General features: G+C 32.4%; 3 protein-coding genes, 1 long non-coding RNA gene and 1 pseudogene across 4 annotated transcripts; 4 read left to right on the top strand and 1 right to left on the bottom strand.

The window, feature by feature from the left end:
* The first annotated feature begins 213 nt into the window (after positions 1-213).
* Positions 214-2233, top strand: LOC130936199 (two-pore potassium channel 5). The gene is made up of 2 exons (XM_057866237.1): positions 214-1288; positions 1803-2233. Exons 1-2 carry the CDS (start codon positions 279-281, stop codon positions 1948-1950), a joined length of 1158 nt encoding a protein of 385 aa, XP_057722220.1. The 5' UTR covers positions 214-278; the 3' UTR covers positions 1951-2233.
* A 1663-nt stretch (positions 2234-3896) lies between these two features.
* Positions 3897-6108, top strand: LOC130936196 (uncharacterized). Its single transcript, XM_057866233.1, has 4 exons — positions 3897-4187; positions 4286-4872; positions 5078-5593; positions 5685-6108. Exons 1-4 carry the CDS (start codon positions 3944-3946, stop codon positions 5820-5822), a joined length of 1485 nt encoding a protein of 494 aa, XP_057722216.1. The 5' UTR covers positions 3897-3943; the 3' UTR covers positions 5823-6108.
* Positions 6109-8297: 2189 nt separating this feature from the next.
* Positions 8298-11350, top strand: LOC130936200 (uncharacterized). Its single transcript, XR_009068077.1, has 3 exons — positions 8298-9200; positions 9292-9387; positions 9479-11350. It is a non-coding gene; the product is annotated as an uncharacterized LOC130936200 (long non-coding RNA).
* Positions 11351-12575: 1225 nt separating this feature from the next.
* LOC130933591 (ABC transporter B family member 4-like) lies at positions 12576-17532 on the top strand (annotated as a pseudogene).
* Positions 17533-18367: 835 nt separating this feature from the next.
* On the bottom strand, positions 18368-21262 carry LOC130936198 (peptide chain release factor 1, mitochondrial). The gene is made up of 10 exons (XM_057866236.1): positions 21044-21262; positions 20836-20936; positions 20627-20725; positions 20290-20522; positions 20127-20205; positions 19926-20000; positions 19749-19826; positions 19404-19562; positions 18941-19036; positions 18368-18849 (listed from the first exon to the last, which is right to left on the bottom strand). The coding sequence occupies exons 1-10, from the start codon at positions 21171-21173 to the stop codon at positions 18655-18657; spliced, it is 1245 nt and encodes a 414-aa protein (XP_057722219.1). The 5' UTR covers positions 21174-21262; the 3' UTR covers positions 18368-18654.
* Between the last annotated feature and the right edge of the window lie 1264 nt (positions 21263-22526).

Genomic DNA, 22526 nt, shown 5'->3' on the forward strand with positions numbered 1-22526 from the left:
TGCCCAAACAGTTAGCTCTCTTGTCACTCCATTGGTGCAATCAACCAAACCAAATAAATAAAATTATAAAATTTAACTCATTTTGAATTATTCAGTTAATGATTAAGAGATATTTGAAAAAATAAAAATTAAATAATTATAATCAATTCAATAATTTTCTCCGCACACCAACCACAAACCTCAAACCTCATCTCCTCCACTCAAAAAACACAAACTTTTTTTTTATTCTCTCTCTCTCTCTCTCTCTCTCTCTCTCTCTCTCTCTCTCTCTCTCTGCCATGGAGTGTGAACCTTTGTTAAGCACCTCCAAAATCATGGACAACCGCGATGTACAATACTTCGGACCTTCAAAATCCTTCAGCGATGTGGTAACCCTGACTCTGCAGAACACAGAGATAGAATCCTTGAATCAAAAGCAGCAACAGCCGCCATTGCCAGCTTCTTCGAAGAAGAAGAAACTGAGTCGTTGCAAAACTGCTCCAGCCATGATCACAATGAAAGAAGTGAAAAAGAAAGAAGCGGAAGTTCCAAAACCGCAGAACAGCTCGGTGATCAGACAAGGGCTTATCTTGCTTGTGATATACCTGTCTATTGGAGTTGCCATATACTCCTTCAACCGGGAACGTTTCTCCGGCATTGAAACACACCCTGTGATCGACGCACTCTACTTTTGCATAGTCACCATGTGCACCATAGGGTACGGTGATATAGCTCCTCTGACCCCAGTCACAAAGGTCTTCGCTTGCGTCTTCGTCTTAGTTGGGTTTGGATTCATAGACATACTCTTAAGCGGACTCGTCAACTATGTCTTGGATTTGCAAGAAAACACCATCCTTGCTGGCTTACAAATGGGGTCTCCGATTCATCAGGAGCAGCAACAAGAAGCTGGGTTCTCAGCAAGGAATTACATTATTGACGTGGCAAAGGGGAGGATGAGGATAAGATTGAAGGTTGGTTTAGCTCTTGGTGTGGTTGTTCTTTGCATTGGGATTGGGGGTTTTGTGCTCTACTTTGTGGAGGGTTTGGATTGGGTTGATTCCATTTACTTGTCTGTTATGTCTGTTACAACAGTTGGTTATGGTGATAGAGCTTTCAAGACTCGTCAAGGTCGCTTGTTTGCGGCTATTTGGCTCTTGTTTTCGACCTTGATGGTTGCAAGGGCATTCTTGTATTTGGCTGAAGCTAGAATCGATAGAAGGCATAGAAGAATGGCTAAGAAGGTTTTGCATAGAGATATCACTGTTGATGATTGGCTTGCTGCTGATATCAACAACACTGGTTTCATCAGGTAATCTTCATTAATTACTCTCCTAATTTTTCATTCATATGCTTCTGGATTTAGATCAGTACTTGATGAATAGAATAGGAGAATCTAATCTGATCAAACTGCCATCCTTATTAGCTAATATAACATGCCAGGTGATTATTGATTATTATTATTATTATATTATTGGTATTATTGGTTTTGACAGCTAGCTATAAATGTGTAGCAAGACATTTTTTAGTAAGCACAATGAGACATTAGCTCTTGGCTTGGATCTTGTATCATACATGTGACGGTTACATGTCGTTTTCTTGAAAAAACAAAGGGAAAAGAAGAAGAAAAAGTTGTCTTAGTCCTATGAAGTTGTATTTACTATGCAGAGTTATATAGGTAATGACAGATAGTATTAGGCATAAATAATGCATGCATTTATGCAACTTTTTTTGTCTGGTTATTTAATAGGACCAATAACAAATGTGTCATTCTATTTTGATTTTTTTCTTACTGAGAATTATTTTTTTTGAATATTTTATTGCAGTAAGTCAGAGTATGTAATTTTCAAGCTGAAAGAAATGGGTAAAATACAGGAAAAAGATGTAATGCAAATATGTGACCAATTCAGGAAGCTTGACCCTTCTAACTGTGGCAAGATTACACTTCCTCATCTCTTGGGGGATAACTCATGACACAGTATAAGAAGCACTTCAATTCAGCCTATATCATAACATTCATATGTATATATGCATAATTTTTCAGCAAAGGAAAGAGGATAGGAAGCTCTGCAAGAATTATGCAGATGTACCTTATCTTGATGTAGTGGGAGGTATGATTCATGAAATTATTTGTAAGTAAGTTTTGTACAAAAATAAAAATCAATCAATTTGTAGAAAGGTTCTCTAGAAAGGAGAAAGCTTGAGACCCATATCATTCCATACCCAACACCATACCATGGAAAAGATTTTCGCATTATTACTTCATTATATTATACAATATATTGTCATCATAAGTCATAACACATTGAAAATTTTAAGTTGATCAAATTTAACTGTAATGCATCTGTAATCAATGGCATTCTGTTAAGCCAAATGGCACTCATCTCTACAACTAAGATTTATTGGAGTAAATTTAAAGAAATTATGAAAATTAAAGTTTGTAGTCAACTTACTCGTCTGTTTAAAGAAGTGTCACAGATTCGAATTTTATCGTGTATAAATTAATTGCAGTTTGTTGGGAATGGATCTTGTCTAGTGGAAAAAAAATTGGATGATGTCCCGTGTTTAATCTCACTATTCATTGCTCTCTCTCTTATTTATATTTGGTCCCACTTATAGAATTAAAGGTGAGAGATCATATTTTATTCTCTTAAGTGTTAAAAAAAATGGAGAAAATTTATTTTCCAGTTCTGTCAATGTTTTTCCCACTCTAATCAGCTTCACATTGGGCTTTAGAGCTAAGGTGGACCACTATTTTTGGACTTTATATGGTGGACAGAATACAAAAGGGTCCACACACTCAACGAACACTGAAAAGAAAAAGAAGACGACTTCATGCAAAGTAAAAGTAGTTAATTTCAACACCAAAAAGAAAAAGTTGTAGTTAATTTATTCTGTTCACACTTCATATATACAAAATTACAAATTCATCAGAGATTTGGGTGCAGTAATTTTTATGTCAAATTAATAATTGATAGGTATAAACTTGAATCTCCAACACTGCTTATGTTAAGTGTGATTACAAAAATTGATAGGTATAGATATTTCCTGTGTACTAATTTGCTGAAATAGTACACATCACACGTGTTAGACCATAAGGTACTAAGGCATGTAAAAAAGAAAATGAGTAAAAGTACTGAATTAAAAATAAAAAAGTGATTAATCAGACTTAATAAATTTGAGAAAAGCCATAACAATACTTAAATATTAAAAGATTCTAAAAAGTGGGATTGTTTTTAAATTTTAATATAAAAATGAAGAACCAAGTGCTAGAGCCTAGAATGGCCTTTCTTTGTTACTTGTGAATAATGGCAAGTTTTCCAACCCATATTATTTATTCCCTTGTGATTTATTACTATTTTTATCTGAGTTACATGAGAATCTGTTTTAGTTTTTTCATGGAGTAATATTATAGGTACAAGTTCTTTTTCAATTAAATCTAATTAAATTAGTTTAACATCAATAAAATCATTCTCATTATTTTCATTCACCCACTTATAGGTACAAGATTTTATGGAGAAATATTTTTTTTAATATGAAAATTGGAATATAATTTCTACATATAGTTGGGGTCCTTTTAATTTAATTCCTTAAAATGACAAAAATGATACACCAAATTTAAATTTGTAGACAATAAAAACAAGTCCTTCACATAATAAAAAACTTAAAAAGCAGTAGAAACTAGAAACGTAAAAAAGTTAGTTATGTGAGGAATTGTCCTTATAAATAATGCTGGAGAAGAAAGTGCTAAGTGATGAAATTATTGATTCTCACTAAATCTTAAAGATTTAAATAAAATAAAATATTTAATTTTTATTTTTATTTAAACTCAAATCAAAAGTAATAATAACTTATTATTTTATTTAGTATTTATAACAAAAAGATCCTTCCAAATCAAAACCACCATGATGAAATGCTACATTAGACCCTATATCATTGTCTAGTGTGCTCTAATTTTGAGGCACACATGAGAATTATGGATAAGCAGTTGCATAGGTTGTTTGTGTTGATGAATGTTCTTATTGTGTTCAGCTTCTTTGATCTCTCAACAGTAGCAGAGAGTGAGAATCATGTTTCTGCAGTAGGAGATCCAGGAATGAAGAGAAATGAACTGAGAGTAGCATTTGAAGCTTGGAATTTCTGCAATGAGGTTGGGGAAGAAGCTCCTCACATGGGTAGCCCAAGAGCTGCTGATTGCTTTGATCTTTCAAGTAAGTCCAATTCACACAACAAAATATAGATCTTTTTGTCTTTGGTTAAAGAATCTGGTTCTAAATTTTATGATGCATTGGTTGCAATGTTGTCACAGATTCTCTCAAACACAAGGTAACAAAAGATGATAACAAACTTGGGGTTGGAAAACCAATTCCTGGTATAAAATCAGACTCAATTGATATAAACAACACAGACCTTTATGCTGTTGAAAAAGAACTGTATCTTGGTTCATTGTGTGAAGTTGAAGACACACCAAAGCCTTGGCAATTTTGGATGATAATGCTGAAGAATGGAAACTATGACACAAGCTCTGGTTTGTGTCCCATGGATGGGAGAAAGGTTCCACCTTTTGGTAGTCATGGGAGGTTTCCTTGCTTTGGGAAAGGGTGCATGAACCAACCCATCTTGTGTCATCAACAAACAAGGATAAAAAATGGAACAATGCATGGAATGTTTCATGGTACATATGATTTGGATTCTGATTGCAAGGGTGAGAAAGATGGCTTGTCTTACTATGAAGTTGTGTGGGAGAAGAAAGTTGATGATTCTGGGAGTTGGATCTTCAAACATAAGCTCATAACTTCAAAGAAATATCCATGGTTGATGCTGTACCTTAGAGCTGATGCAACCACAGGATTCTCTGGAGGGTATCATTATGACACAAGAGGAATGCTTAAAATTGTAAGTATATAGCTTAATTTATCTTCTTTGTGTTCAATAAACCATAAAATTTGGTAAAGTTGCTCAATTTCGTTCCGTAGTTGCATGTTCTTAGAACATATTTAATGTATGCTCTAAGAACATTTACAACCACTCGTTTTTATTTATAATAATTATAAGATGGATGATTAGGCACTATTATTAACCATTTGAGTCCATGGTTCAGCTTCCAGAATCACCAAATTTTAAGGTCAAGTTGAGCTTAGATATCAAAAAGGGTGGGGGTCCCAAGAGCCAATTCTACCTGTTAGACATAGGTAGCTGCTGGAAGAACAATGGTGCTCCTTGTGATGGAGATGTTCTAACTGATGTAACCAGATACAGTGAGATGATCATAAATCCTGAAACACCAGCCTGGTGCAGCCCAAAGGGTTTGGAAAATTGCCCTCCATTTCATATCACACCAGACAACAAGAAAATCCATAGAAATGACACTGAAAACTTCCCCTATTCTGCTTATCACTTTTACTGTGCTCCTGGTAATGCTCAACAATTAGAGCAACCTGTTAAAACTTGTGATCCTTATAGCAATCCTCAAGCACAAGAGATTGTTCAGTTGTTGCCTCACCCTATATGGGGTGATTATGGCTATCCAACAAAAAAAGGAGATGGTTGGGTTGGAGATCCAAGAACTTGGGAACTTGATGTTGGTGGTCTTTCAAGTAGACTATACTTCTATCAGGTATGTTAATGTTATTTGAGTCTATGTTTTGTTACATAATAGAAAAATGAATAATGGGCATGTTTTAATTTATGTTGGTATAATGGTATAGGATCCTGGAACAGCTCCTGCTAAAAGAATATGGACTTCTGTGGATACTGGAACTGAGATATTTGTCAGCACAAAAGATGAAGTAGCAGAGTGGACTCTTAGTGATTTTGATGTTATTCTTACAGAACCAAAGTCATGAATCAAATTTATTTATTTACTTATTTATTTATTTTTATTTTTTTCCCTGCTTTTTTTCTGTTGTAAGAGTTAGATTGATTGGCAGAAACTAACTAGCAAGGAGGAATTATCTGATTGAGACAAAAGGGCAAGGCATCTTAATCTTGCTAATAAGCTTTCAGAAATCACCAAAAAAGAGAGACCAATTTTTTGTTTTTTACTTTTACTTTTTTTTTTCCTTCTCTTCTAAAGAAGCCACAGAGCTAATTCAAAAGCCACCTATTGGATCATTTGATGTAATGTTAATAAAAGAGCTTAGTTTTTAAATGCTGCTTATTATATTATATATCCAATACTCGATCTATAAGAAGATCAATTAAGAGAAGAGATCATCTAGAATTATCCAGTTGCAAAACAGCTAATTAAGAAATGAAATTCAAATAATTGGAAGGAAAAAAAAAAGGTTCACACTCACATATGAAGTTAGGATGAGTCATTCCACACAATTATCACGGTCCGTGAAGGACTCCATGTAATTATGTAAAGCAATAGCAGATAGTTGAGCCCAAAGGACCTACCACCACGTGCCCTCAGCTAACTTTAACTTATCAACCTAAGTTCTAGTCTTGGAACAAAAGATACCATGAGCTTCATGGGTTCTAGCTAGCAACTCCTTGTTTTGTTTTTGTTTTTTGTTTTTTTTTTTTGTTTTTATTTAAGGTGAGTTTTTGGCAATTGAAATTGATTTGATTTAGAAATTAGCTTTTTCCGTTTAAAATATATATATATATATATATATATATATATATATATATATATAATAGAAATTGATTTGAGCTATAAAATTTATAGATTTATTTTATAACTAATATTATACCCTCATTTTTTTAAAAAGATTTCAATGAAATTGAAATGAATTGATATTGTAAAAATAGAAACAGTCAACTTTATATTTTAAATATAAATTTAATTTTAATGTATTATTAATATAAAAAAATTTAATATGTACATCTAATTATATAATATTACATAAATAAAATAATTATATTTTATATTAACTCTGCGAATAATTATATAATTAAATGATTGTATAAAATATCAAACGCATTTTAAAATAAATCATGATGATAACGATGACTGTAACCATTCTACAACCACCAAAATGGACTTGGATAATTAGGACTTTATGGAGGGGAGGGGTAGGTTCATGGTACTATTTTATTATTTTATAGTAGCATACTAGCATGTATTTACATAGGGCGATTAATTCTTGCGTTTTAATTTTGTTCGATGTACAGAATAAATATTACCGTGGCCAATTATATCTCTATTAATTTTACCACATGCAGTGGAAGATTCTATCAATCTCTGACTTAAACTCTTAATACACACCTAATAAGTAATAAGTAATAACCACCAAGGATATATTTGGAAAGCTTTAAAAATATATTTTTTTAAATTTTTTATTTATAAAAAATAATAATAATAATATCAGGTATATTTTTTAAAATTAAATTATAATTTTTTAAAAAAATTATTTAAAAATTTATAGAAAAATAAAAAAAACAATTTCTCTCATAATATTATTATATTTTTATAAAATAAGTATTTTTAGAACTAAAAATTTAAATATAAAATAATTTATTTATATACTATTTTTAATATAATTATTTATTATTTAATTATTTTTTTTAAATTAATTAAACTGTTTATCCTCATAATTACGGAATTTGAATGTGCGGGCGTGTGGCTTATCCCTAATTGCTCTACAAGCTACAACCACCCATTACTCTTTATGCTTCCTTTTCACTAAATCCATTAACTACTTACCACTAATTATGACTGGATCCCCACTATTCATGTTTGGATGAAATTGGAGTTTGTCTCTCTTGAATTGCACATGGCTAGTTGCACATGTTTTAGGTAAACATGATGGGGCAATTAAGTTAGACGTTTTTTTTTATTATATGGTCATGCAAAAATACTATTTTCAATTCTTTTATAAAAATTAGATTATTAATAAAAATACTCACAATTCAATAGAAAAATTGTCATACTCAATTCAACTCTAACATTTTGACCTATTACATCTTGTCAAATGATCGTTTCCCTTATGTTGCATAACGAATGCTATCATTTTCTTTTAACAGGGGAAAAATGAAAATAAAATTATTAAAAAGCATATTATTTTATTCATGAATAATTATTAACCAAAATAGTTTTGGCAAGTGGAAAATGGTCATTTCAGCAGCACAATAAAGTGACACAAGTACATAGGCATATTCTTGGTGCTCTTGTGCCTAAAGATGAGTAGTAGTGTAGTACAACTGAGATCTCCTTGGAGCTTCTTGTTTCACGATTAAGATTTAACAAGTAGTACAGGAGAAACATTGGACATAGTATATAGTAGTACATGTTGTACTATAATAAATATGTAATTATTAATTCATAATAATGTTATATAAGGAATAAGATTGCATCACATATAATTGCATAATCTAAAAAACCAGATAAGAGATAATAGCCAGAGAGAAAGAGAAGAGATGACAAAGACTGGGAACAGGCAGAGCATGAATGGAACTATCAATAGACACATTTGTTCAGAGTTACAAAGAGAAACACACACATATAATATACATACATACATAGATAAAGACATGATACATCATCTCATCTATTGTGGCTACGCTCATGCACTGCCTCTTCCCTGGCTCTCTCTTTCTTTTTCCTTCTTTATTTATCTTTTCCTTGTGGAATAATTACTGCAATAATCTACTTCATTTATATATATATATATATATATATATATATATATATATATAAAATTTATTTTTAATATATATTTTATATTTTATTATATATTTTATATAAATGACATTTTTTTATACAATAACATTGTTGTATATAGCCAATAAGTTATAACTCAAATGGTATAATTTTTCCAAACATTGTTGTATATAAAATTATAAATTCTAAAGATAAAAATATCTATTTTTAATTATAATTGCAAAAAAACATTAAAATTCAATATTATTTTCTTTTGAAAATAAATATCTTTATTTAGTTATTTTTATTCTATTTACATTTTTAAACATTATTAACTTTTGCTAAATCACCATTTTTTTTTACGCTCTAACTCCTTATCTAGGGAAACTATGCACAGGTGTGTCTCCCTCAAAATGCAGTTCTTTTTTGAATAATTTATTTTGTTGTTGCAAGAGAGAGCTAAAACCTAAAAGCTCATACCCCGTATTTACCATCCATGAACAAATCTACTTTCTGTTATTTGCCGACTTTTTTTTTTAACAATAAAATAAAAGAGAGTTCCTGTGACAGAAAAAAATTAGGATGAGTTCATACCAGTGCTGTTTCTGTCGCAATCCTCCCTCAGGCTGACGAGGTAATTAAATAATTAATAGCTTATCAAAATTGAGCACTTTTTTTTTTTTTGCTTCTTTACATTGTACGTATGTTTCCTTATTTCTGTTTAGAACAAGGCCAAAGCACTTAAAGTACTGTGTGCAAAGCTATTTGAAATGGAAGGGGTCCGAGCTCATAGTACACGATCAAAACTTCGGTCAGAACAGGTAGGAGAGTTTTTTTTGTCGTGAACTGTGTTGAATTGCCTATACCTTAGTTTGCTTTTTGGATTGACTTCGAGTTTGTCAAACTGTAAAGATTGGCAGCGGTGATAGATCTGAACGCATCCGGACGTACAACTTTCCTCAAGGCCGTGTCACTGATCATAGAGTTGGTATAACTTATCACTCAATAGATGATGTGATGCAAGGTGAGAATCTTGAGGTATTTATCTCTCGCCTCTCTTATTGCAAGAAGAAATGGATGCAATTGCAACTTTTAGTTCTTCTCAGTAACACCAACTGATGGAACCAGGCGTTACTAATTAGTGACTATTAGTTCGGGGACTCATTTTTGTACTTCCCATGCTGAAAAAGAAAGGTTCTTGTATTTTGAATAAGATATGCTAGATTTAGAGAGGGGAAAAAATTTTTTCTGATAGCATAGTATCAAATGATGTGCGTATGGTTATTTGATAATATAATTACACGATATATTTGTTCACCTGTGTTTCCCATTTCAGATTATAACCTTTTATTTTTCAACTTTGCTTTTGCACTAATAAAACTCTTGCCTTTCAAAAGAGCAGAGTATACTTTCCCTTTCACAAAATCCTGTGAGACAAAATCCAATAAAGGAAAAAGAGCATAGTATGACATAAATTAAGAATATGCAAAAAATTAAATCATTTTGCTAATATGAAAATGTTTTTAAATAATTAAATCATTTGGTGTCTAGTCACCAAAAAAAATCATTTGGTGTCCAATCTTAGAACGTTAAAGCGTTTTTAAATTCATAACCACGACAAGTCACTTACTTACTTTTCTTGCAAGACATAACGTTGAACTATGAAAGATCAATGATAAATTGATAACGATAATTAAAAAGTGATAAATAGCTTTAGGTTTGCCTTCTCTGCTCTACCATGGTACAAGTATATTATGTTAGAAAAATATTACACATCTTTTTTTTTATTTCATACATCAAATTAACATAAGATAAATGTTAGGAGACTAATATTTTTAATGGTAAAACATGAAGAATTGGTTAGTATTAGCTCAAATGTAAGATAAATATAATAAAAAAGATTGATCTATTAACATTTTTCCTAATACAAATCTGTTTACTTATTAAATTGAATGAGAGACTTGTCTTATATATTATTCATTAGTTTATGCTAGTTATTAGCCCTTTTTTTCCTCTTTTCTGTTTGGCTGCTTCACAAGAAACCGAAACTTTCAGATTTCTTTTGAAGCAGAAGCACTCATGTTGTTCCTAAATGTTCCTTTGTTACTAGTTGCATGTTTGTATTTGTGTTCAATCCATACACTGCAAAGTTTCTTACATAAATTCACCAATTAAATGATGTAGTCGTGTACTAGTTCACAAAATCACAATTCTACTCTGATTATGGTCTCTTTATATGATGTGATGATGATGATTCACATAGTGCAGTTTCCCTTTAGAAATATACAAGAAATGAGAAAAATCCACTCCAACATACTTGTTTCCTTCCAATTCAATGTGATCCTGAAATGCTTATTGAAATGCGGTTAGTATCTGTGTCCTGTTGATAATGCAATGTGTAAATGGCAACCTTCATGTTTATGGAACTTGTGTTACATATTATAAAATATATAAAGAATAAACACCCAACCAACCCGGCCCCTGTCTATAGAACAAGATATTCCATCAATTTTATACATTTTGTTTTTGTATGATCTGATTTCTGTGCTTTCCTCAGATTCTTCTATGTTCTTATCGCTTTATTTTTGCTAGTTCTATGGAATATCTTGTTGCTTGTTTTCTTATTTTAACTTGATTTATATTTGGCTAATTTAATTGAATATTATATGCTGATTGTTATACAGTAATAGTGTAATGAGCTATGTTAGATTTGTTTATTTCATCATCTTGTTTAATTAATAAATTCTTGGATTGTTCTTGAATGATCGAATTGTCTTTGTTATTGTTGTAGCGAAGTTGGGTTGGTTTAGTGGTTAGCTCACTAATCTGCTTAAATAAGTATCGAGAGTTCGAATTCCGCCTTGTGTGTGCAACAACCCATTGGTTAGTAGCAAACCCTAAGAGGTTCCTTGCTAACTTAAGCATTGACATCCTTGTTAAGGGCGGCACCTCGTCCGGCACCTCGTCAACAACAGAAGCAATTTTAAGTAGAATAATCAAACGTTATTTTGTTAGGATAATAAAGTTTTTATGAAATACTATATTTTAATTTTTCTATAACTGTAATAATGAAAAATAAAAAAATACAATTTTAAGATAAAAAACTAATATTCAAAAACAATAAAATTTAGCTTCAACAGTAGTTATATTTATAATTTTTTATCTATAAAATTATTTATTTATTTTCATATTTATAACCAATTTTAAAAATATTTATATAACCAACCCAAGAGTGTGTTTTGTTTCTCTGCAAAGTTATAGTTGGTTGGTCTTTACCGGGATAACCAACCCAAGAGTGTGTTTCTGTTTTTGTGCAAAATTATACTACCTTCATTAATCTGCTATAAAACGTTAATATATACATGACAAGAATTTTTCTAACTGAGTTGTTTGGTTCTGTTTCAAACTTACACTGCTTCATTAATTTTGTTATTTTGTAGCAGTGTTACATAACATAGAATTTGAGTGTACTAGACAGTGATCTGAGATGGGCCATGAGACAGTTCCATACTTCAGCCTGTTCTCGTTTGCAGAGTCCACTGACATCTTGTTGATGATTGTTGGGACCATTGCGGCCATTGGAAACGGTATGAGAATCCATTGAATATTCAGCTTAATGTGTATGTAATTGTGAAGAACCAAATAATATTTAATTATGCTGATTAAAATTGCAGATCAGTCTGAAATTTGTGTACTTGGCACTAGACATAGGTGTTGCAGCATTCCTTCGTAAGTACCCCATAATAAAGTCACTGATTTTTCTTAACTCAATAAAGTTATATATGAGTTATTCAACAATGAAGATAATTATTTCATGCTGCAGAGGTGCTATGTTGGATAGTGACAGGGGAAAGACAAGCTGCAAGAATAAGGGGTTTGTACTTGAAGACTATTCCAAGACAAGATATTGCTTTCTTTTATAAAGAGACAAACACTGGTGAGGTCATAGGTAGAATCTCAGGTGAGTAGGTGACACAGTCCTTATTCATGACCTTCTATTTGCTTGCCTTTTGCTTCGGGTAAAGCAGCAGCCTATAAAATGTTTCAAACAATTGAGAGAAAGCCTGAAATTGATGCTTATGATCCTACTGAAAAACATTGGAAGATATTCATGGCAATATAAAGTTGAGGGATGTCTATTTCAGTTATCCGGCCAGACCCGAGGAGCTGATATTCAATGGATTCTCTCTGCATATTCCAAGTGACACAACTGCGGCTTTAGTAGGACAAAGTGGAAGTGAGAAGTCCACAGTTATCAGTTTGATAGAAAGATTCTATGATCCACAGGCAGGTGAAGTTCTTATTGATGGCATTAACATTAGAGAATTTCAGGTTAGATGGATCAGAGGAAAAGTTGGCCTTGTCAGCCAGGAGCCAGTGTTGTTTGCATCTAGCATCAAGGATAACATTGCTTACGGAAAGGAGGGAGCAACAATTGAAGAGATTAAAGTTGCAATTAAACTTGCAAATGCTGCTGATTTCATTGATACACTGCCACATGTTCTACAATATAAAAGGAATATTTGGATTCATAATCTTTGTAACTCGTTAAATAAACTTAATTAAATGCTTTATAACCTTATGATGTGTATATAGGGATTGGAAACAATGCAACGCATTGCCATTGCAAGAGCTATCCTAAAAGATCCAAGGATTTTGCTTCTAGATGAAGCCACAAGTGCACTTGATGCAGAATCTGAAAGAATAGTGCAAGAGGCCCTAGACAGGATCATGATCAACAGAACTACTGTTGTTGTAGCGCACCGCCTAAGCATCGTGTGGAATGCATAGAGGGAAAATGGTTGAGAAAGGTACAAAGCATGTAAAGATAAGACATGAATTCTGTCAGCATGATAGAAAATTTCATTGTCAACTAATGATGAAATTTTGTTTATATATACATGTTAACTGACTTCATGTTTATAAACCAAGAACACATGTTGAATTAGTAAAGAATCCCGAAGGAGCTTACTCTCAGCTTATACGTCTGCAAGAGGTAAGAGAGGATTCATTAAAGAATGCAGACAATCAAAACCTGAACTCTCAAGAAGTCAAAAGTTGTCATTTCAAAGATCAGAATTATCTGTTGGTAGTAGTAGCCACCACTCGACTTCCATCGGCTTACCTACAAGAGCTAACATCTTTGATCCTGAAGTTGAAACTCCAAGAGAAGAGGATGTACCATCACAAGAGGTTCCACTATGGTGGCTTTTTTTCCCAAACAAACCAGAGATTCCAGTGCTTCTTATGGGATGTATAGCTGCCACAGCAAATGGTGCTATATTGTCTTGTTTCTTTCTAGTGCCATCAAAACATTTTATGAACCATTCAATGGGTTAAAAAAGAACTCAAGGTTTTGGGCACTAATGTTTGTGACCCTTGGACTTGCATCTTTAATTGCTCTTATAGCAAGAGGATACTTTTTCTCTGTGGCTGGTCATAAGCTGCATTAGATTAGTTGCTATGTTTTCAGAAGGTAATCACCATGGAGGTTTCATGGTTTGATGAGGCTGAGCATTCGAGTGCTACATCTGTTGGCGCCGCGCCCTTGTTGGGGATGCATTAGGACTCAACTACTTGCATAGCAAAGTATTGAGATGGAAAAAGTCTCACCTTTGCATCTGAACTGAAGCCTTTCAAGAACTTCATTTGCACATATCCATTCAATCCAACAAAAGGTGCTATAACAACAATGATCAACGCCAATTGCCTGCTTGCAACGAAAGCAATGATCAAGCCTGTACATGCTGTTGCAATATTTTGAACTAGTAGTCCTAATGCATCCCCAACAAGAGCGTCACTCGAATGATCAGCCTCATCAAACCATGAAACCTCCATGTTGATCACCTTCTCAAAACATAGCAACCTAATGCGCTGGATTAGCTTATGGCCAGCCACAGAGAAAAAGTATCCTCTTGCTATAAGAGCAATTAAAGATGCTAAGTTCAAGGGTCACAAACATTAGTGCCCAAAACCTTGAGTCCTTCTTTAACTCATTGAACGGTTTGTTTGGGAAAAAAGCCACGATAGTTGAACCTCTTGTGATGGTACATCCTCTTCTCTTGGAGTTTCAACTTCAGGATCAAGGATGTTAGCTCTTGTAGGTAAGCCGAACGAAGTCGAGCGGCGGCTACGCTACCAACAGATGATTCTGATCTTTGAAATGACCACCTTTGACTTCTTGAGAGTTCAGACTTGTTTTGATTATCTGCATTCTTGTATGAATCCTCTCTTACCTCTTGCAGTCGTATGAGCTGAGAGTAAGCTCCTTGGGGATCCTTTACTAATTCAACATGTGTTCTTGGTTTATAAACATGAAGTCAGTTATAAAACATCTATATAAACAACAATGAACTTTTCTATCATGCTGACAGAATTCATGTCTTATCTTTACATGCTTTGTACCTATCTCAACCATTTTCCCTCTATGAATTACAGCAATCAGGTCTGCATTCCTCACAGTGCCTCGGCGGTGCGCTACAATAACAGTAGTTCTCTTGATCATGATCCTGTCTAGGGACTCTTGCACTATTCTTTTAGATTCTGCATCAAGTGCACTTGTGGCTTCATCTAGAAGCAAAATCCTTGGATCTTTTAGGAGAGCTCTTGCCGGTTGAAGAGCATAATGATAAAGGATCCAATGGTCCATGCAAGGAGATTACGAGTCTTGCAAGGAAGAATGAGTTGTACAGGAAAATATGCAACTAAGGGATGGAGAAAATGGGTTGGAAATGGTAAAGAAATGAGGTTTTGAAAAGATATATGGGCAGGGAATGTGTAACTATAAGATAAATATCCAAGGCTATTTGCGGTTTTAAATCAGAAGAATACACTATATATGATTGTGGGGTGCGGATCGATTTACCATAGGTGTGGAGTCTCCAATGGAGAAGGAATTTTTTTGAGAGGGAGAGAGCACAAATAAAAGAGTTAAATAACATTTTAGATAGCGTATTTTTATGTGCAGGTAATAGAGACAATGTCACATGGAGATTTAATTCGGATGGAAGATACAATGTGAAATCATTCACCAATGTAGCAGAAGGAAAGATACATGGAGAGTCAACTATGAAGCATATCTTTGATGATATATAGAGAGAGTTGGTGGCACTTAAAATTGAAATGCTCGTGTAGTTTGTAATAACAGATGGGTTGAATACAAAGGACAAGCTAATAAAAAAGGGAATCATAAGCCAAGACGAAGGGACATGTGTTTTGTGTGAGAAGATGCAGGAGTTGGTAAACCTCCTTTTCCTTCACTGCTAATTTGTGGTTTATGGCCTTAAATGCGGGTAGTGTGTGTTGGGTAGAAGTAAATTATGTTAGAATTTGGTTTGAGAGATGGATCAATGGTGATGTGTGCAATATGCCCAAAGACCGTGTCACCTACTCACCTGAGATTCTACCTATGACCTCACCAGTGTTTGTCTCTTTATAAAAGAAAGCAATCTTGTCTTAGAATAGCCTTCAAGTACAAACCCCTTATTCTTAAAATTACATAATATTTATATTAAATAAAATTAAAAATTATAAATATTTTTAAAATTGGTTACAAATATGAAACTAAATGAATAATTTTACCAATAAAAAATTATAAATATAACTATTGTTGAAGCTATATTTTATTGTTTTTGAATATTAGTTTTTTTATTAAAATTGTATTTTGAATATGTAAATTGTTATAGGATATAAAATATTTAAAATTGTTCAAAATACCATATAACCTACAAAAATTTAGTAGTCCTAATTTTTAATGCAATAAGATATTAAATTTTTATAGGATAGTGGATATTAGATTGTTTTAATATTATAAATAGATAGATATAATAAACTCATAATTTTTACCTCCACTCAAAATGTTAATATAAAATCGAAATTCAAAGAATTGTAAAACAGAATATAAACGATTCGAAAATTATAAATATATGTAATTTGACAACATAAAATTAATTTACATAAATAAAAAATGTAAATATTAAATAAATCAAATCACTAGAAAATAAACAATTAAAATTTATAATAAATCATTTTAAGGGACTATTTTCATATATACATTCTTCTTCCTCTAGTTCATTTGCAATAAACTTTTCATTATAAAAAAAAAAAATAAAAAACCACAACAATAACAAAGTATTTTTTGTTTGCTTAAGTGGACTAGTAAGCTAACCACTAGACCAACCCAACTTGGCTACAACAATAACAAAGACAATTCAATCATTCAAGAACAATCCAAGAATTTATTAATTAAACAAGATTATGAAATAAACAAATCTAACATAGCTCATTACACTACAACTGTATAACAATCAGCATATAATATTCAATTGAATTAGCCAAATATAAATCAAGTTAAAATAAGAAAACAAGCAACAAGATATTCCATAGAACTAGCAAAAATAAAACCATAAGAGCATAGAAGAATCTGAGGAAAGCACAGAAATCAGATCATACAAAAACAAAATGTATAAAATTGATGGAATATCTTGTTCTATGGACAAGGGTCCCGTTGGGTGTTTATTCTTTATATATTTTATAATATGTAACACAAGTTCCATGAACATAAGGTAGCCATTTACACATTGCATTATCAACAGGACACAGATACTAACCGCATGTCAATAAGCATTTCAGGATCACATTGAATTGGAAAGAAACAAGTATGTTGGAGTGGATTTTTCTCATTTATTGTATATTTCTAAAGGGAAACTGCACTATGTGAATCATCATCATTCCATTTAAGGGTTTGCTGCTGGCCAATGGGTTGCTGCATGCACAAGGCACTTGAAGGCGGGATTCGAACCCTCGACACTTGCTTAAGCGGACTAGTGAGCTAACCACTAGACCAACCCAACTTGGTTCACGACTACATCATTTAATTGGTGAATTTATGTACCAGACGAGTCCAACCCAAATGTACGTTAATGTTAATGTTAGGCCAGATTGGGCCGAATTATCATGCTTTTCAATCAACTTTGCAGTGTATGGATTGAACACAAATACAAACATGCAACTAGTAACAAAGGAACATTTAGGAACAACATGAGTGCTTCTGCTTCAAAAGAAATCTGAGGTTTCGGTTTCTTGTAAAGCAGCCAAACAGAAAAGAGAAAAAAGGGGTAATAATTAGCATAAACTAATAAGTACCTTGAGCCAAACCATATTATAAGGTGTATTTACTTTTTGTCTCGCACAGTATTATAATGAACATTTCTCTGTCATGAATAATATATAAGACAAGTCTCTCATTCAATTTAATAAGTAAACAGATTTGTATTAGAAAAAATTTTAATAGATCAATCTTTTTTATTATATTTATCTTACATTTGAGCTAATACTAACCAATTCTTCATGTGTTACCATTAAAAATATTAGTCTCCTAACATTTATCTTATGTTAATTTGATGTAAAAAATAAAATAAATATGTGGAATATTTTTCTAACATAATATACTTGTACCATGGTAGAGCAGAAAAGGCAAACCTAAAGCTATTTATCACTTTTTAATTATCGTTATCAATTTATCATTGATCTTTCATAGTTCAACGTTATGTCTTGCAAGAAAAGTAAGTGACTTGTCGTGGTTATGAATTTAAAAACGCTTTAACGTTCTAAGATTGGACACCAAATGATTTTTTTTTTTTTTTTGTGACTAGACACCAAATGATTTAATTATTTAAAAACATTTTCATATTAGCAAAACGATTTAATTTTTTGCATATTCTTAATTTATGTCATATTATACTCTTTTTCCTTTATTGGATTTTGTCTCACAGGATTTTGTCAAAATATACTCTGCTCTTTTGAAAGGCAAGAGTTTTAGTGCAAAAGCGAAGTTGAAAAATAAAGGGATATAATCTGAAATGGGAAACACAGGTGAACAAATATATCGTGTAATTATATTATCAAATAATCATACACACATCATTTGATACTATGCTATCAGAATTTCGACTCTTTCTTTTCTCTCTCTAAATCTAGCATATCTTATTCAAAATACAAGAACCTTTCTTTCTCAGCATGGGAAGTACAAAACTGAGTCCCCGAACTAATAGTCACTAATCAGTAACGCCTGGTTCCACCAGTTGGTGTTACTGAGAAGAACTAAAAGTTGCAATTGCATCCATTTCTTCTTGCAATAAAAGAGCATCAATAAATACCTCAAGATTCTCACCTTGCATCACATCATCTATTGAGTGATAAGTTATACCAACTCTATGATCAGTGACACGGCCTTGAGGAAAGTTGTATGTCCGGATGCGTTCAGATCTATCACCGCTGCCAATCTTTACAGTTTGACAAACTCGAAGTCAATCCAAAAAGCAAACTAAGGTATAGGCAATTCAACACAGTTCACAACAAAAAAAACTCTCCTACCTGTTCTGACCGAAGTTTTGATCGTGTACTATGAGCTCGGACCCTTTCCATTTCAAATAGCTTTGCACACAGTACTTTAAGTGCTTTGGCCTTGTTCTAAACAGAAATAAGGAAACATATGTACAATGTAAAGAAGCAAAAAAAACACACAATTACGAGAAATGTCCACAACAACAAAATATTGAATTCATCAACAAACTAAATAGAAAGACATAACAGTCAATAAGCTTCCAATATGTTTTCTAGCTTTTCTTCAGGTCGATAAGTCTATCCATGCACTCAGAAAGTATTGAGAATAAAATGTATCAAACTATCAATACTGCAAAGTTGCTTTCTCTAAACAACAAAAATAGCCAAGGAATACAAGCTGTGCATCAAATTTGAGATACCTTAACTGATGGAACACATTTCCTGTTAAAATCATTCAAATGAAAATTATACTCAATCTTTTGAAAATACTCACTTGATGTTGAGAGCGCTCATCTTGTATAGCAACTGTAATCCCAGTCGGAATGTGAGTTATTCTAACAGCACTGTTTGTTGTATTTGCATGCTGACCACCCGAACCACCAGATCTGTAGGTATCAATTTTTAAGTCTTCATTCTTCAATTGAACATCAACCTGCATAATGGCACAAAAGCAAAGACAAGTAGGAACATATCATATTGTCTCATACTAGAGTGTACATAAATTATAGGATACCCTTTCCCTTTGAATTATGTCCAGGGAACAAAATGTTAAAACTACTACTTCATGTACTTAAATAAAAAGCGTTCAATTTTGATAAGCTATTAATTATTTAATTACCTCGTCAGCCTGAGGGAGGATTGCAACAGAAACAGCACTGGTATGAACTCGTCCTAATTTTTCTGTCACAGGAACTCTCTTTTATTTTGTTGTTTTTTTTTTTAAAAAAAAAGAAAGAAGTCAGCAAATGATAGAAAGTAGATTTGTTCATGGATGGTAAAAAGTTGTAGCCAAAACCTGTACTCTATGTATTCCACTTTCAAATTTTAGTTTCCCAAAAGCACCATCTCCTGCAATTGCTGCACTAGCTTCCTGAGAGAGTGAAGTTCAATCAAGAAATCCATCAGATGCAGGATGAAATGCAGTTCTATTATATCAAGAACTTGAGGAAAGCACAGAAATCAGATCATACAAAAACAAAATGTATAAAATATGTACCTTGTATCCTTTAAAATCTGATTGAGCAATATCTACTACTACAAATTTCCAGCCATTCTTGTGAGCATACTTTTCGTACCTGTATTATGTTAGACAATATCACTTTTTAGAAAACTGTAATAATAGTTTCCATTTGATTTCGATAACACAAATGCAACCTTACATTTTGAAAATATCCATTGCAAACAAAGAAGCCTCCTCCCCACCAGTGCCTGCTCTGACCTCCAAAATGCAGTCCCTTTCATCAGCATCATCCTTAGGAAGTAAGGACTTCAACAGCAAATGTTGCAGTCTTCGTTCTTCCTCTACGGCCTGTCCCATTTCCTCTGTCGCCATGTTAAGCATGTCTTTGTCATCGGAACATTCAGCCACCAGTGACTTCAAGCCATCAATTTCCTGCACACAGTAGAAAAAAATAACACAAGCTAATGCAAGACAAAACAAAACAAAACAAAACATTACTCTTTATTGAAAGAAACATGATGAAGAGAGTTCAATACCTTCTGTTTAGCCCTCAACTCGTTAATAAGGTGTAACGAACTGCTCAGCTTCCGAAGCTCCTTATTTGCTCTTGCGTATTCTGATGGTGGTATTTCGGGCTGTCTTCAAATAACAAGAAAAATTAAAACATAAGATAGCGCATGAAGAGTGAGATTTAAACTTAGAAATTGTGAAGAAACAAGAGAAATGAAAGAAGGCATTGCATTACCTGATTGAGAAGATTGTTGAGAGTGGCAGACCTGTACTCAATAGCAGACAGTCTCTGTTCCATTATGCTCAAGAGCTCCGTAGATAGTTGAGGTTGCACTTCTGTTAACGAATCAATTCAAATGCGATCAATCAGACTCTAACTATCCATCTTCAAGAAATTAATACAAGGAATTTTAAATAAAGAATAAAAGAATGGAATGAGGTACCGGCAGAGTAAAAACGTAGGAAAAATGGAATTCGAGGGTGGAATATTGGGTGTGGGAATGGCGGAGTTGATTGGAAGTGCCTGGGCAAGATACAAAGAGAACGACAAATAAATTTTGCAAGAGTTCCCATAGTCGATTCCTTTCTCTTTTGCAAATTCCCAAAGCTTCACTGTAAATAATGAGAGTATTGGGAAGAGTTCACGGGCGGCCAATTTCGCGGTTAGGTTGCTCAGCCCGACTGCCAGTCCGCCGCACTTTAGTTAATGGACATCCGATTAATTTTTGGTTAACGGGCTACGTTAAGCCCATAAGAGCCAACATAAAGGCAATTCTTGGATCACCCTCTTCATCTTTAATCAGCCTCTTGCCAACGGTGTATAACATTTCTTGTGTTTTGTTCGTGTTCTCTATATGGGCTTTTTAACCCCTCTCTTGCAACAACAAAAAAAAATTATTCCAAAAGGGACTGCATTTTGAGGGAGACACCCCTCTGCGTGTTTCCTAGATAAAGAGTTGAACCTACAAAAAAAAAAAATGGTGGACTCGGCCTGTAAGTTTTATATCTATCTCTCTATTTTTAGGATGGTTGAGAAATATTATAAGAACAGCAAAATTTACTAATGTTCAAAAATATAGATGAAAAATATTTTGATAAACTACCAAAATATCTCTCAACTCAAAAATTTGATAGAAAAAAGATAGAAACATCTTAAAAATATTTATAAACACAATAAAAACAACTAAATGTAGCCATTTATTTTCAAAAAAAATAGCATGAAATTTTAATATTTTGTGCAATTATAATTAAAAATAAATATTTTTATCTTTAAAATATATAATTTTATATATAACTATATTATTGTACCAAAAAAATTATCATTTGTATAGAATATATAATAAATATAAAATATATATTAAAAATAAATTAAATATTATATACAAATATTGTAAATGACTGAGTTAAAAAAAATTCAAAATTTCCACCATGATTTACACAACCGTGGTGTAGCTCTTGATGTTATAGGACCCTTGTCTTGAGAAGGATTGCTTAATTTGTTTTTTAAGGAGTACGTACTTCTTCTTATTTGTCTTTTTTTGTTTCTATTTTTGTTTTGGGTCTCTAACCCTCAAAATAAAGAATTTTATAACATTTAGATTATTAAATAGTCTTAATAATAAAATATATTTTTTATTTTATAAATTATTATTTTATTAATAATTAAAAGAATTATACGAAATAGATCTTCTATTAACAGTCACCTTCATAAATATTTTAGCAATATAAATTAATATATTTTTATTTTTTGATTCGTTATATCCGTAAAATTAAAAAAATTATATTTATTGATAATTCAATTTATTAGAAGTACAATATAATCTATTTATTCTCATGTAAATCTTGTTTTTTAAAATATCAATAGATTTTTTATCCCTTAATCTATATTAACATTTTTCTTTCACCAAATTTTTATTTCATAACAAA

This window comes from Arachis stenosperma, chromosome 6, assembly GCF_014773155.1.
Source record: "Arachis stenosperma cultivar V10309 chromosome 6, arast.V10309.gnm1.PFL2, whole genome shotgun sequence".
Taxonomy (NCBI): Eukaryota; Viridiplantae; Streptophyta; class Magnoliopsida; order Fabales; family Fabaceae; genus Arachis; species Arachis stenosperma.